Source organism: Cebus imitator, unplaced genomic scaffold (genome assembly GCF_001604975.1).
Source record: "Cebus imitator isolate Cc_AM_T3 unplaced genomic scaffold, Cebus_imitator-1.0 Scaffold173, whole genome shotgun sequence".
In the NCBI taxonomy this organism is placed as follows: Eukaryota; Metazoa; Chordata; class Mammalia; order Primates; family Cebidae; genus Cebus; species Cebus imitator.
The window spans coordinates 1281038-1293218 of record NW_016107488.1 but is presented as its reverse complement, the minus strand read 5'-3'; the positions used below and the strand labels follow the sequence as shown (position 1 = coordinate 1293218).

Here is a 12181-nt window from a genome sequence, read left to right as displayed (position 1 = left end):
TTGGAAGGTCTGGAAGACTGTACGTCGAGGGCTGTGGAATATCCAGGTTCTGCCTTTTTCACTTCTCATTTTTTCTGGCAACTCTGAGCTTCTTTTTTACTCCCTCTTCTAGAGCCTGTCACTTTGCCTCATTACTTCCGAGTGTAAAAGGAAAAGGACAAAGTATGTTGTATTTTTAGATGAATATTCTCCTGTGCATCTGTATCCTCTGTAAAGTCATTAACTCTTGATTGAGTGTCTGTATGGTGTTTTATGTGGAGGAGCGGCAGAGAACCTCTAAGGTCTTAGAAACTTGCTTTACGGGAACTATAATGGTAGGCAAAAGAGATGCGGTGTTGCGTGAAGCAGCCTGTTACAGGTGTGTTGCAATAGCTGAGGAGTGTGATGCAGCAGAGTCTAAGCGACTTCGTTCACAGTAAAAGCTGGGGATGAGAAGAAAGAAAGGAGATCTTTGTTCCGCATTGCTGTGTTTTGAAGTGAGGCTCAAAAGCTGTATGAGACTAGATAGGAGGAAACAGCAGATTGTTTTTGCTGTGTTCTCTTTCCACGTTTTCTAAATTCTGAGTTGCTGGTGTATTTTGAACACTACATGACTGGATCAGTTTGGGGAGCTTTGTGGATTACTTCTGCACACTTGGTCAAGAACTATATTATGGTAGGTGCTAGAGTACAGCTGACCAAGAAAAGCATTTGTATAGAGTTCTGTGCTATTTGTTAGTGAAGGGTTCGTAGGAGTATATGGACAGGCATGTACGTAATCCACATTTCTTTAGAGAAGCCTTCCTTAAACACTCTTCCCAAAGGGACCACTTTCAATTACCACCTTACATTACATATTTATTGGTTTATTTGTTTACTGTCTTTCTATTACACTGAATTATAAACTTCACAAAGGTAACGTTTTTGTCTATCTTGTTTACCTCTGTACTTAGGACTGGGCTGCCCTGTCCAACCTGATAGCCACTACCCACATTTGGCTATTTCGATTTGAATTAATTCAAATTAAAAATTAAGTTATTCTGTTTACATTTGCCACCACATTTCAAGTGCTCAGTTGCCATATTGGCCAGTGGCAATTTTTTCTCTTTCAACATTCGCAACATCTTAGTCCTTTTGGTCAGCATTGCACTAGGACCTTAAATAGTACTTGGTATATGAGAAGCACTAAGAAATATTTGTTGAATAATGTGAGCTGAATCCTGAAGGATGAACAGATTCTTAAAGATTTCCAAACCAAAAGATTATGATCGTAGTGATATGTTTTAAAATGTTGATAAATCATTTATATCTTAATGGGGATTAATTTTATGTGAATTCGAAGCATTTGGATAAAAAGTCTTCCATTGTATTTTTGTTATTGATACATAGTATGCATGTTTATGGTGTACATTTGCTGTTTTGTTACATGCAGTGTATAAGTCCTGTTGTTAAATTGTGATTGTTATGCAGTTGAACTTTGCTTGCAGCTATCACTGTAAGTCTGTGATTGCATTTTCAAAATGCCAATGCATTTGCCCTGTTCTATAAAATCCCAGCTTGGACAAATCCCTATAGAATAATGCACATTGGCATTAAACTGTGTAATTCTGCTCACAGCATAAGTTAAACAGCACATATTTTCTGACTCAACTCATTTAACAATTGATTTAATAACTTTAAGCATAGGATTGACACCAGGTGTCATATATTAGATGATAGCTGTATAACACCTTGGTGCATTGGTTAAGCAATATTATATCCCTTTATGTCTAGTGTTCATCACATGAATATAATTTTTATGTCATTTTGGTTTTCTTAGCGCTCACTTAATAACTGCATTTAGGGTAACTGCATGTATCAGTTTCTGTAGTGATTTTAAGTTTTTCTCTTTCCTGACTCACAGTATTTTCTTTAGCACTAAGTTCTTTGGTGGTGCATGTGATTCAATACTGATTTTAAGATGCTTGTGAAGAAGCCCAACCTTTTCAGCAAAGGTGACTGGTCACAAAGTTTCTGCTGACTTGTAAGAAAAGCAATACATGGGGCAAGCCACAATTCTGAGGTATTGCACTTAAATTCCACAGTCATTTATAGAGTGCCTCCCCATGCGTCTAACTACAGGGAAACAGTGTTAAACCAGTGATTCAGGTGTTCTTCTGTTCTTTTTTTTTTTTTTTTAACCAATAGGTATGAAAAAGCTGGCCTTTGAGAAGGCTAATATTAGACTGGATATTTAGACACTTATTTTCTCACTCACCATTTTGGCAAAATTACCCTATTTCCCTGTTTCTTTTAGCCTAATAGGAATAATTTTTACTTTTCTAGTAACAGTGACTTTATGAAAATAAAGTGTATTTTCTACTGTTTCATGAGAGATTTTTCTTTTATATTAATTTCTTAAAATGATAGTTACTAGTTTATAATTCAAGTAAATATTAAATCTTAGATTGGAAGCTTTATCAGTTACCAGATTTCTTTTATAAGTAGTTTAGGAAGTTTTGTGTGGTTATGAGTTATTGTGCCATTTGTATTTGGGTAATAGGAATTAGAGTAGTCCTTTTTATTAAGGAACAAAGTATGACAGTTTTCTGTTATTTTGCAGAACCAGCTGTTCTAGAAGAAGGGTTTAGGCAATTAGCTTTTATTTCACAAGGGATTTGCAATCTAACTAGCCTTTGTATTCTCATGTCCCTCTGTTTTCCCTGTGTATCCTGTGTCGTAACCTCTCTGCTGCCTCCCATTCTGCAACTACTTTGTTCTTTATTTTCTCCCTTACGTTAAGTATATCACAGTCTAGCAGTACATCTTTCAAAGTGTCGTGGTGGGAGGCTCTAAGTAATGACTTCTGTCTGCTTATAAAAATGCCCCTTCCCAGACCTTCATTGGATTCTGTGTGGGACTTGGGAGTCTGCCTTATGACAAGTATCTCAGGTGGTTCTAATGCAGGCTAAAGTTAGAGACTGTTTGCTGCCTTATAGGAGAAACAGATACGCAGTTTTTATAGTAGTGATCCCCAATCTAATGTGCATGTGAATCACCTGGGGATCTTGTTAAAATGCAGATTCTGATTGCATAAGCCTGGGTTGTTGTATTTTTAGATGAATATTCCTGTGTATCCCTGTCCTCTGTAAAGTCGTTAACTCTTAATTGAGTGTATGGTGTTTAATGTGTAGGAGCAGCAGAGAACCTGAGATCTCAGATATTTACTTTATGGAAGCTATAAGTCTAATGGTAAGCCAAATAGGTGCTGCAGTATTCTGTGAAGTAGCCTGTTAAAGTATATTGCAGTAGCTGAGGAGTGTGATATTGAGTGTGAGTCTGAGATGCTGCATTTCTGACAAGTTCCCAGATGATTCTGCTGTGTTTAATCCCCTGACTACACAAAATGATTGTGATATTCTGAGGGCATTCTGGAAATAACTAAGTAGCTCAACCTAAAGAGAGACAGGGACCTAGAGAAGGCTTCTTGGAAAAAGTAACCCTGAAACTAAATCTTAAAGAATATGTTCCAGTGTTTTTTGTTGTTGTTGTAAATGGACGATAGGAAGAATAAAGCCGGAGAAGTGAGTGTTAAGCAGAAAACTTTACTGAGTTCTCTAGTAGTGGTTCAAAATGTAAAGGGATGTAGCAGGAATGTAGTCTGAAGAGGTAGGCGTGCATCAGATCATGGGAAGCTTTGTGTGCTTGTCTAGAAACTTGAGTTAGATATCATGTAAGTGACAGGCATAGTCAATAGTCATATATTACGTGGTACAGGACCAGAACTAGGGAGACCAGTGAAGGCACTGATATGGTAGTCCAGGAGAGAGATGCTGAGGCAGTGGAAGTAGAGCTAGAAAAGAGGGGATGAAGAAGGAGTCGTCATCCCAGGATTCCTAAATTGGAACAACCATCCCGTCTGGAGAATAAGAGGCAAAAGGAGCCAGTTTACAAAGGAAGAAGATGACTTCTATAATAGCACTTAACATGTAAACTCCTTAAGGTTAGGAAGCTTTATTTATTTTTGTCATGACATCCAATCTGTAGTAGGTGTTCAGTAGATGTTTCTTATTGAAAAATTAGGATAGTAGAAAAACTATTTATAAGTTAAATAATTCCACAGATGTGTGCCTGTACTTAAAAGTATTTACCAGATGAATCAGCCATTGAAAAATAATTATAAATGAAGAATAATGCTTAAAATTCCAGAATCCATGCAGTCTTTCAGTCATTTGTTTCCAAGTATTATGGCAGCATCTATGTGCTAGTGTTTTAATTTCATGATTAATTCTAATGTATCCTGTAAGGCTCTCTCTTCACTGACATGGTTATCGATTTTATTTGTGTTCTTATTTCTTAATGTAGCTGCTTGTTTATAATTTTAGAACTCTGTAATATGATGTAGCCATAGGCCCATCTGGTATCTAGTCAGAAACGTAGTCTGTTGTTGAAGACACTTGGAAAGGCCAGTAAAGGATGGGGTTGCACCAGAAATGGTCAGAGCAAGGGATCCAAAGTTTTGGAATCTAGTCAATTCTCATAAATTAGTTTCCAATATATTTCCAAATTGTCACTCACTACTCTAGCCTAACAGTATTTATATTATGTCAGTATGACTAAGTTGGTTTTCCACTGTCCAGACTGTAGACTGTTTTTCATTCTTTGTTGTTGTTGTTGTTGTTGTTGTTGTTTTGAGACAGAGTTTTACTGTTGTTGCCCAGGTTGTAATGAAATGGTGGTATCTCCACATACTGCAACCTCTGCCTCCTGGATTCAAGTGATTCTCCTGTCTCAGCCTCCCAAGTAGCTGGGATCAGGGCATGCGCCACCGTACTCAGCTAATTTTGTGTTTTTAATAGAAGCGAGTTTTCTCCATCTCTGTCAGGCTGGTCTTAAACGCCCAACCTCAGGTGATCCACCCGCCTCGGCCTCCCAAAGTACTGGGATTACAGGCGTGAGTCACCACCCCTGGCCTTGTTGTTCTTACTTAATCTTTGGGGTATGTGTGTTCTTAAGCCTGGAATATTTGACATCTTTTAGAGACACTTAGGTTACCTCTTGTCTGTGAATTGATTCTTTGGTAAAGCAACTTGATTGGGGTTTGGGGTTGTTACTTTTTCATCCTTGCAAGACAAACTTAAACATATTGTTCAGAGTGGGTGAACAGAAAGATATTGCTTGCTTATGTCCACTTCTCAGGCTGGAGACTCAGATTGAGTTCCAGGGAAAAGAAGAAAGAGAATAAACAAATATTCTCTGAAAGAAGTAATAAAGTAAAAATACTCCATTGGCTTGATTTTAGGTGTATGTGTTAGCACAGTTACCCCTCTATACACTTGTGCTGAGTCTGGTTGCCCAGCAGTTTATTCCTAAGTAGAAGTCATCAAGGAACCATAAAACCCTACATTATATTATTTCTCTCAGAGGCCCACAGCCGAGAATTCCTTTGTGTTTTTTTTTTTGTGGCTTGTTTTAATTATCTCTCTTTCAGTTTTAGGACTACTTGAGAATTCTGGTGTGATCGGAAGAGGAATGGTTTCCCAGACTATTTTAAAGGGAGGCCGGACATTTGCCCCAAAGTGACATATTGGTTCTATCTGCCAGGCACTTCTGATGAGACCTGACTTTATTAACAAAAGCCCCACTGTAACTCATAAACCTTACGGTCTCAACCCAGGTCTTTACCTATGAGTTGAAAATGCTGGACTTTCAGGAACCATTAGTAATTAAATTTGCAAGATTTTAAAATACCATCACATGGCCGATTTTTTGTATTTGGTACTTAGACATAAAGTGCATTCATATTCAGGAGCAAGTAACATGACAACAGATCATTTAAATGACATATACAGATAAGAGTATGACTTTAGAGCAGGTTTTCTCAACCTCAAGCGCTACTGACATTTTAGGCCAGATAATTCTTGGTTGTATGGGCCTGTCCTGTGCATTGTAGGACATTTAACAGCAGCCCTGGCTTTTACTCACTCAATACTAGTAACTCCCTCCTCCACTGTGGCAACCAAGAACGTTTGATTATGATGTGTTAGGTTAGGGGCAGTGTTCCCAGTGGAGAACCACTGTTCTAGAACAGCGCTTCTCAAACCTGCCTGCACATTAAAATTACCTGGGAAGTTAAAAACAAACCCAAAGTGCCTAGCCCCCGCCTTACACACATAGATTCGATTGTGAAGTAAGACCTTGGTGTCTCTTGTTATGTTGGTGGTGTTTTGGTTGTTTGTTTTTAAGCAGGTTCTAATGTGCAGCCAGGTATGAGAAGCACCCTTGTGGAGAACACCACTTTGGGACCTAGACATCTTGAGAAGTTTTGATTGTCTAGTGTTGAAATCTCAAGTAAATTAGTTGAATTTTTTGGACTTTGTTTTCTTCAGTTAGAAAATTAAAGAGATGGACTAGATTATTTCTGAATTTCTTAATTTAGAAAAAATGCCAACTTGTTTTTAAAGCCTTTTGCATAAATTCTTACTACATAGCTTTTACTGATAGGAAGATCATTGTTTTATCCATTATCCAGCCTCAAGTCCTTCATGTTTTTCTCCACTTTTGTTGCTGTCTTGTTTTTGCTCTTTTTCTTGATAATGTTTTAATAAACCACATTAGTAGATGCTTAATTGTAACTAACTATAAAGATAATCATTCACTTTATGTATTACATTAGAACCAAAAACCCTGTTAGAGCTCTCCAGAAGGGTTAGATTTAATATTACAGGTCCTTTATTAGTTAGTTCAGTAAATATTTGAGCGCATACAAACAAAGAGGACCTTATCTCATGAGACGTAATTACCACCAAGAGGAGCAGTGATTGTCAAACTTGGTTGCTCATATGGAGAGATTTTTCACATGTCTGAAGTATCATTGTGTTTAGGAGAAGCATGTTCCTCTGGGGAAAATCGTTACAACCAAGAATCTGTGGAAAAGGTCTGTAGCGTTATAGAGTGTGTTTAGATCCTGAAGTCGTTGTTACTCCTGTTCCTCTACATCATGGCAAACACCAATGATAATGGCTTCCATTTATTGAGTGCTTAGTGTGAACAGGTAAGCACAATAGCTGTATAAGATATAGTAATGATTTACGTTATTATTGGAAGCTGATTAGAAAAGTTTAGGTATCCTGCCCAGAGTCATGTGGTCAGTCTAGTGAAATTGGACAACTTCGAATTTGAACCCAGCTCATTTGACTACAGAGTCTGAGCTTTGAACTACCATGCAACACTGCTTCCCACGCAAAGGAGTTCCGCAGCCTTAATATAATCCTGATCTTACCTAGATAAATGACCTCTCTAAGGCAGATAGATCTCAGTGTGTTGTTAGGATTAAATTGAAATAATATGAGAAATTTCCCAGCTCAGTGTCTAATACATGGTAGTAGTCTCTCAATCATATGCTTCCCAAATATTTATTGTTCTTAAGTGCACCCAAGTCTCTTTAGTTTTAGTTTTTGCCCTTAAGCTTTGGTTGGAATTAAATTACTCTCTGATGTCTCCTCCTGTTATCTAATGGATGCTAGTCTTTTTCCACCAGCTATCAGAGAGATAATTTTGCCCTAAAAAGAAAAGAAAGGAAATCAGTATTTTCTCATTTCTCCTAAAGTTGGTACAGGTTGAACATCCCTAATCCAAAAATCTGAGAGGCTCCAAAATCTGAAACTTTTTGAGCACTGGACCTGACTCCACAAGTGAAAAATTCCACATATAAGTACATAACGCAAACTTTGTTTCATGTATAAAATTATTAAAGTATTGTATAAAATAAGCTTTATGTGTATATAAGATGTATATGAAATTTAAATGAATTTCATATTTAGACTTGGGTCCTGTCCCAATGGGATATTATCTCATTTTATATATGCAAATATTCTAAAATTCAAAAAAATCTGAAATCTGAAACAGCTCTGGTCCCAAGCATTTTAGATAAGAGATACCCAAACTGTAGTACTAGTATAGATAATACTATACTTGAGGCACAGGAGATAAGTAAATTTATTACAGACAGTGGATACCTCAGAGCATTAAAGCTTCATTCTTTCTTAGAATCTTCATTGAAAAGGTTACAGAATACATCAAGTAGCTCTGCTGTAAAATTTTAGACCAGATCATTTGAAGTATTAATTTATTACTATTAGTCATATGAATTGTTAGATTATGGAAATGATCTAACACTACTCAATCAAGCTATGCTATAGACTGCTTTTCAACATGAAAGGAATTTTATATAACAAATTCTTTGTGTTCAAAGCAATCGGTAAGCTACTGATTTTTATAAGAAAGCATAGGTTTAGATTTCTTATTTATAGTGTACAGTCTTAGAAGGGGAAGGTTTTGCTCTATAGTTTTTCATTCCATCAAAGAATGCTCCTTTCTGGGAAAATAAAGTGTAAGTACATTTGCGTTTTTTTAATGTTTCATATTTCTCAAAACTTATAAATATTTTCCCAAGGAGTCATGTTGTTAACACCTTTGAATTAAGATATTATTCTCACATTCCTCCAGAATTAAATGCCAGATACAAGTATAATTGTGAAAATTGACATTTTAATATATTTTTAATCCCCGTGCTATTGGTACTGATTAGTTGTAGAGAATCCTTTTTCAAATCTACTTCTAGCCTTCAGTTTGCTGATATTCTGGCTTCAGTGGGTCATGTCTGTGGGAAAATAAAGTGGGTAGGATTTGTTTCTTAACCCCCAATTGTCCCATTTTAAAAAATTGAAACAAGGCTTGACTGGTAATATTAAGTTATAAGAATACTTTTTTTTTTTTTTTTTTTTGTTTTTGTTTTTTTTTTTTTTTTTTTTGGCTTTTGCAAAGTGGGAGTATTGCTTAAATTATTAGAAAAGTAGAATGATTTTATTATTTTTCTAGGTGAGAAAGACTTCAGACTTAAGTGGTTTGGTAGTTAAGATGGAATTTTACATTTTTTTCTTTTAGGTTGACAATTGCATTTTTTGCACTCTCCGGGCTGGATATGTTGGATTCCTTAGATGTGGTGAACAAAGATGATATAATAGAGTGGATTTACTCCCTGCAGGTCCTTCCCACAGAAGACAGTGAGTGAGTTTTTAGCATTTTATTTTTAGTGTGACTAGTTGTACCTGACATAACGTGCTTTGGACTAGAAAACCTTAGTACTTACTCATATACTGTTAACATATTTTATTTATCTGTGATTTCCCTATAACGTGGCATTGCCATTCTGTTGAAATACAGTACTTAGCAAATCTGATCATAATCATTTAAGAAAATAATTTGGAGTTATCTGGAATTAAGTAGAGATTCACCGTTGTGGCACTATATTGTGTTGTACACTTCCACATTGATGACTACTTGTTAATTATTTATAGTCAGTATTTATGTTTGATTAGTTCAGTAGCATTAGCTCTTTTTTTCATTCCCAACAATTCTTTTCAGTGAAAAACTCCTTGCCATCAAAAGTTTTCTTTCAGTTTCCTGGTTTTTTTCCCTCCAGTGTTTTATTAGCATTCTTAATGGTTTCTTAGAGCTCTTATGCATGCTTCAGCCATTTTTATACTTCTTAATACTTTAAAATTTTTGATTAAGTGAATTCTGAGTTCATAAATAATCACCTACAAATATGCAAATTTTATTAACTTTTATTCACTCTAGTAAGTATAAAATATCTAAGATATAACTTACACAGGTTATAAATTTTAACCTTAAAAACATCAAATTCACTCCTAGGAAATCGTGCTCTGTGTGTGTGTGTGTGTGTGTGTGTGTGTGTGTGTGTGGTCATCACCTATCTGTCTTTAAAGAGTCAGCAGTTACAGATTAGCAGTGTGGTTCATTGGTTGGAGAAATCATATGTAAATCTCATCCAGTGAACCTTGGAGAAATAATAAGCTAAAAGTTTACTTAGAAAGATTTTCTGTATTTGACAGATGATCTTGGACATAGTTTGTGGCTTTCTACTTTGTTCTTGAAGTTCATAATGTTCGTCTTTGTATACTTTTTAAATTCTATGCCTATTTACAAATTCTTATTTAAAATGATTAAGCATTTTGAACTAGGTTTATTGGAATTAAATATACAAACATCTAAACACTTTTTTACCAGCATCATGAGAAGTATGTATAAGAGTTTGATCAATAGTTACAGATCTAGCATGTTGACAAGTAGGCTTTATTGAATTGTCTGCGAAGAGTCCTACTCTTCTAAACCTGTAGAGAAGGGCTGTGATAAGTTACAAGATATGGTCCTCATTTTCCAGGAGCATATGGCTAAGGCCAGGTCATAGTCGTAGTCACTTGCAAAATACAAGTCATTTGTTATTTTCCCTTTTTGCCAGGATGTTTTTTAATACTTTGAGTGAAAGTCTGGGATTTTTTAAAAAGTTAATTATTAGACAGATGTATGGTAGTACTATTACAGATTGTGCTTGGTATTTTTTTTATTATTATTATTAGTATATGCCCGGATCCATAACACACTGCAGGTTTTTTTTGTTTTTTTTTTAAAAGTATCTTACATGCTACAGATAGGAAATCATATACATTGTGGCACATAGAAAAGCTGTTTTCTAAGTTCTTGCCAAAATATATTTTGATATTATTTTTTAATTAAAAATTTACTGATATTCATTCTCCTGAAATAAAATGGCTATTGTGTTTATAGAAAAGGATGGACCATAACATTTAATGGGAGAAACCAAGCTGTAGGTTATAGTTTCCAGACCATTGGTCACTTACCATGCTTCCTACTTTCTGTCTTTTCTTCGATTTCCTTCCACTTTTAAGGACTATTTGGAGTCTCTGTGATTGAACAGTTTTTTTGGTTTCTTCTTTAGTAAGTGTTTACTTCTTCCTATCATTTTATTAATGAAATGAGTTTTTAAACGCTTTTGTATCTATATTGTTTTAAAAAGCTACATACTTCTCCAGGCACTATTATCTGAAGTTTCATATAATCCATAATAATTTTGTTACATAATTACCAGAATGGCTAAAAATGAAAAAGATGGAAAATAACAATGTTCACAAAAATGCAGCAAACTGGAACTCTCATTCACTGCTAAAGGAATTTTACAGCTGCTTTGGAAAACTATTTAGTTATATTTACTAAGGCTGAATGTATGTATGTTCTATGACCCAACAACTATAGTATATACCTAGCACAAATGAAAACATGTTCCCCAAAAGATATGTTCTAGAATGTTTATAACAGTGTTTTTATAAGAGCCTAGAACTAGTAATTATACAGTCTACCGACCCATCTTCAATATAATGGATAAAGGATATATTAGCATATTCACAACATAGAAAATGATACAGTAATGAGAATGAACACTCTACAGCTACATGCAATTGTTTGAATGAGTGTCACAAACACATTGTATATCATCCAGTTTTTACAAAATACAAAAATAGGTAAAGCCAGCCTGGGCTTTGGGGGAGTACTAGAAGGAAGTGGGAAAGGCTTCTTTAGTGCTAGTCATGTGCTTTTTCTTGAGCTGAGTGCTGGTTATACAGGTGAGTTTATTTTGCAAAAGTTCATGGAGTTGTTTACGATAGGAGTACTTTTCCTATGTTTATTATACTTCAGGGAAAATTTAAAAATTTTTTGGAGTTAGAGTTGAAGCTCAGCATCCCTTTTGAAACCCATCAGAATTCTCTTTCCCATTATACTGTCAACTCCATGGACTTCATTGGTTTGAAGCTCATGGCTATTTTTTTCTTCAGTCATTGCTGCTTAAAAGTTACTTAAAATATTTTTGCTTCCATCTGAATTGTAAACTTCCGGAAGGCAGACAGAGTGAATGTGTCTTCTATTTCTTTTCCCTTTCAGTGCTTAAAACATTGTTGTGTATCAGTAATTGTTAGACTGTTAAACTACCTGCCCCTTATCCAACTTTTCTCTTCCTCTTTTATATATTTTCATATTTAGCCTAGGGCCTCACCTAGCTCCTCAAATATTTTCTAATTCATGAAGCATTTGCAAATTGATAGAATATGCTTTCTGTAACTCATAGGTCTGTACTTGTCTTACCTCAAGATACCACATAAAATCTAGGGAATTATAAAATCTAGAAATGGTAAACAAAACCTGAAGAATATAAAGAAAAAAATTGATAGATTTGACTAAATAAATATTTAAATAGTTTATGTAGTAAAAGATAACAAAGTGATGTATTTGCAATAAATTATGGCTTGTATAATAAAATATTAACATCGACTATAAAGAATTGTTA

At 35.2% G+C, this 12181-nt stretch overlaps 1 protein-coding gene across 4 annotated transcripts in view; it reads left to right on the top strand.

The window, feature by feature from the left end:
- PGGT1B (protein geranylgeranyltransferase type I subunit beta) overlaps positions 1 to 12181 on the top strand; it is a 56270-nt gene that overhangs the window by 346 nt on the left and 43743 nt on the right. For 3 of the 4 annotated variants that reach the window (XM_017544891.2, XM_017544892.2, XM_037744417.1), the window contains exon 2: positions 8905 to 9023. In XM_017544891.2, coding sequence (XP_017400380.1) covers positions 8905 to 9023 — 119 coding nt within the window. Of the gene's footprint in view, positions 1 to 20; positions 656 to 8904; positions 9024 to 12181 lie in introns of those variants that run through there. The other variant, XM_037744418.1, reaches the window with a different exon arrangement.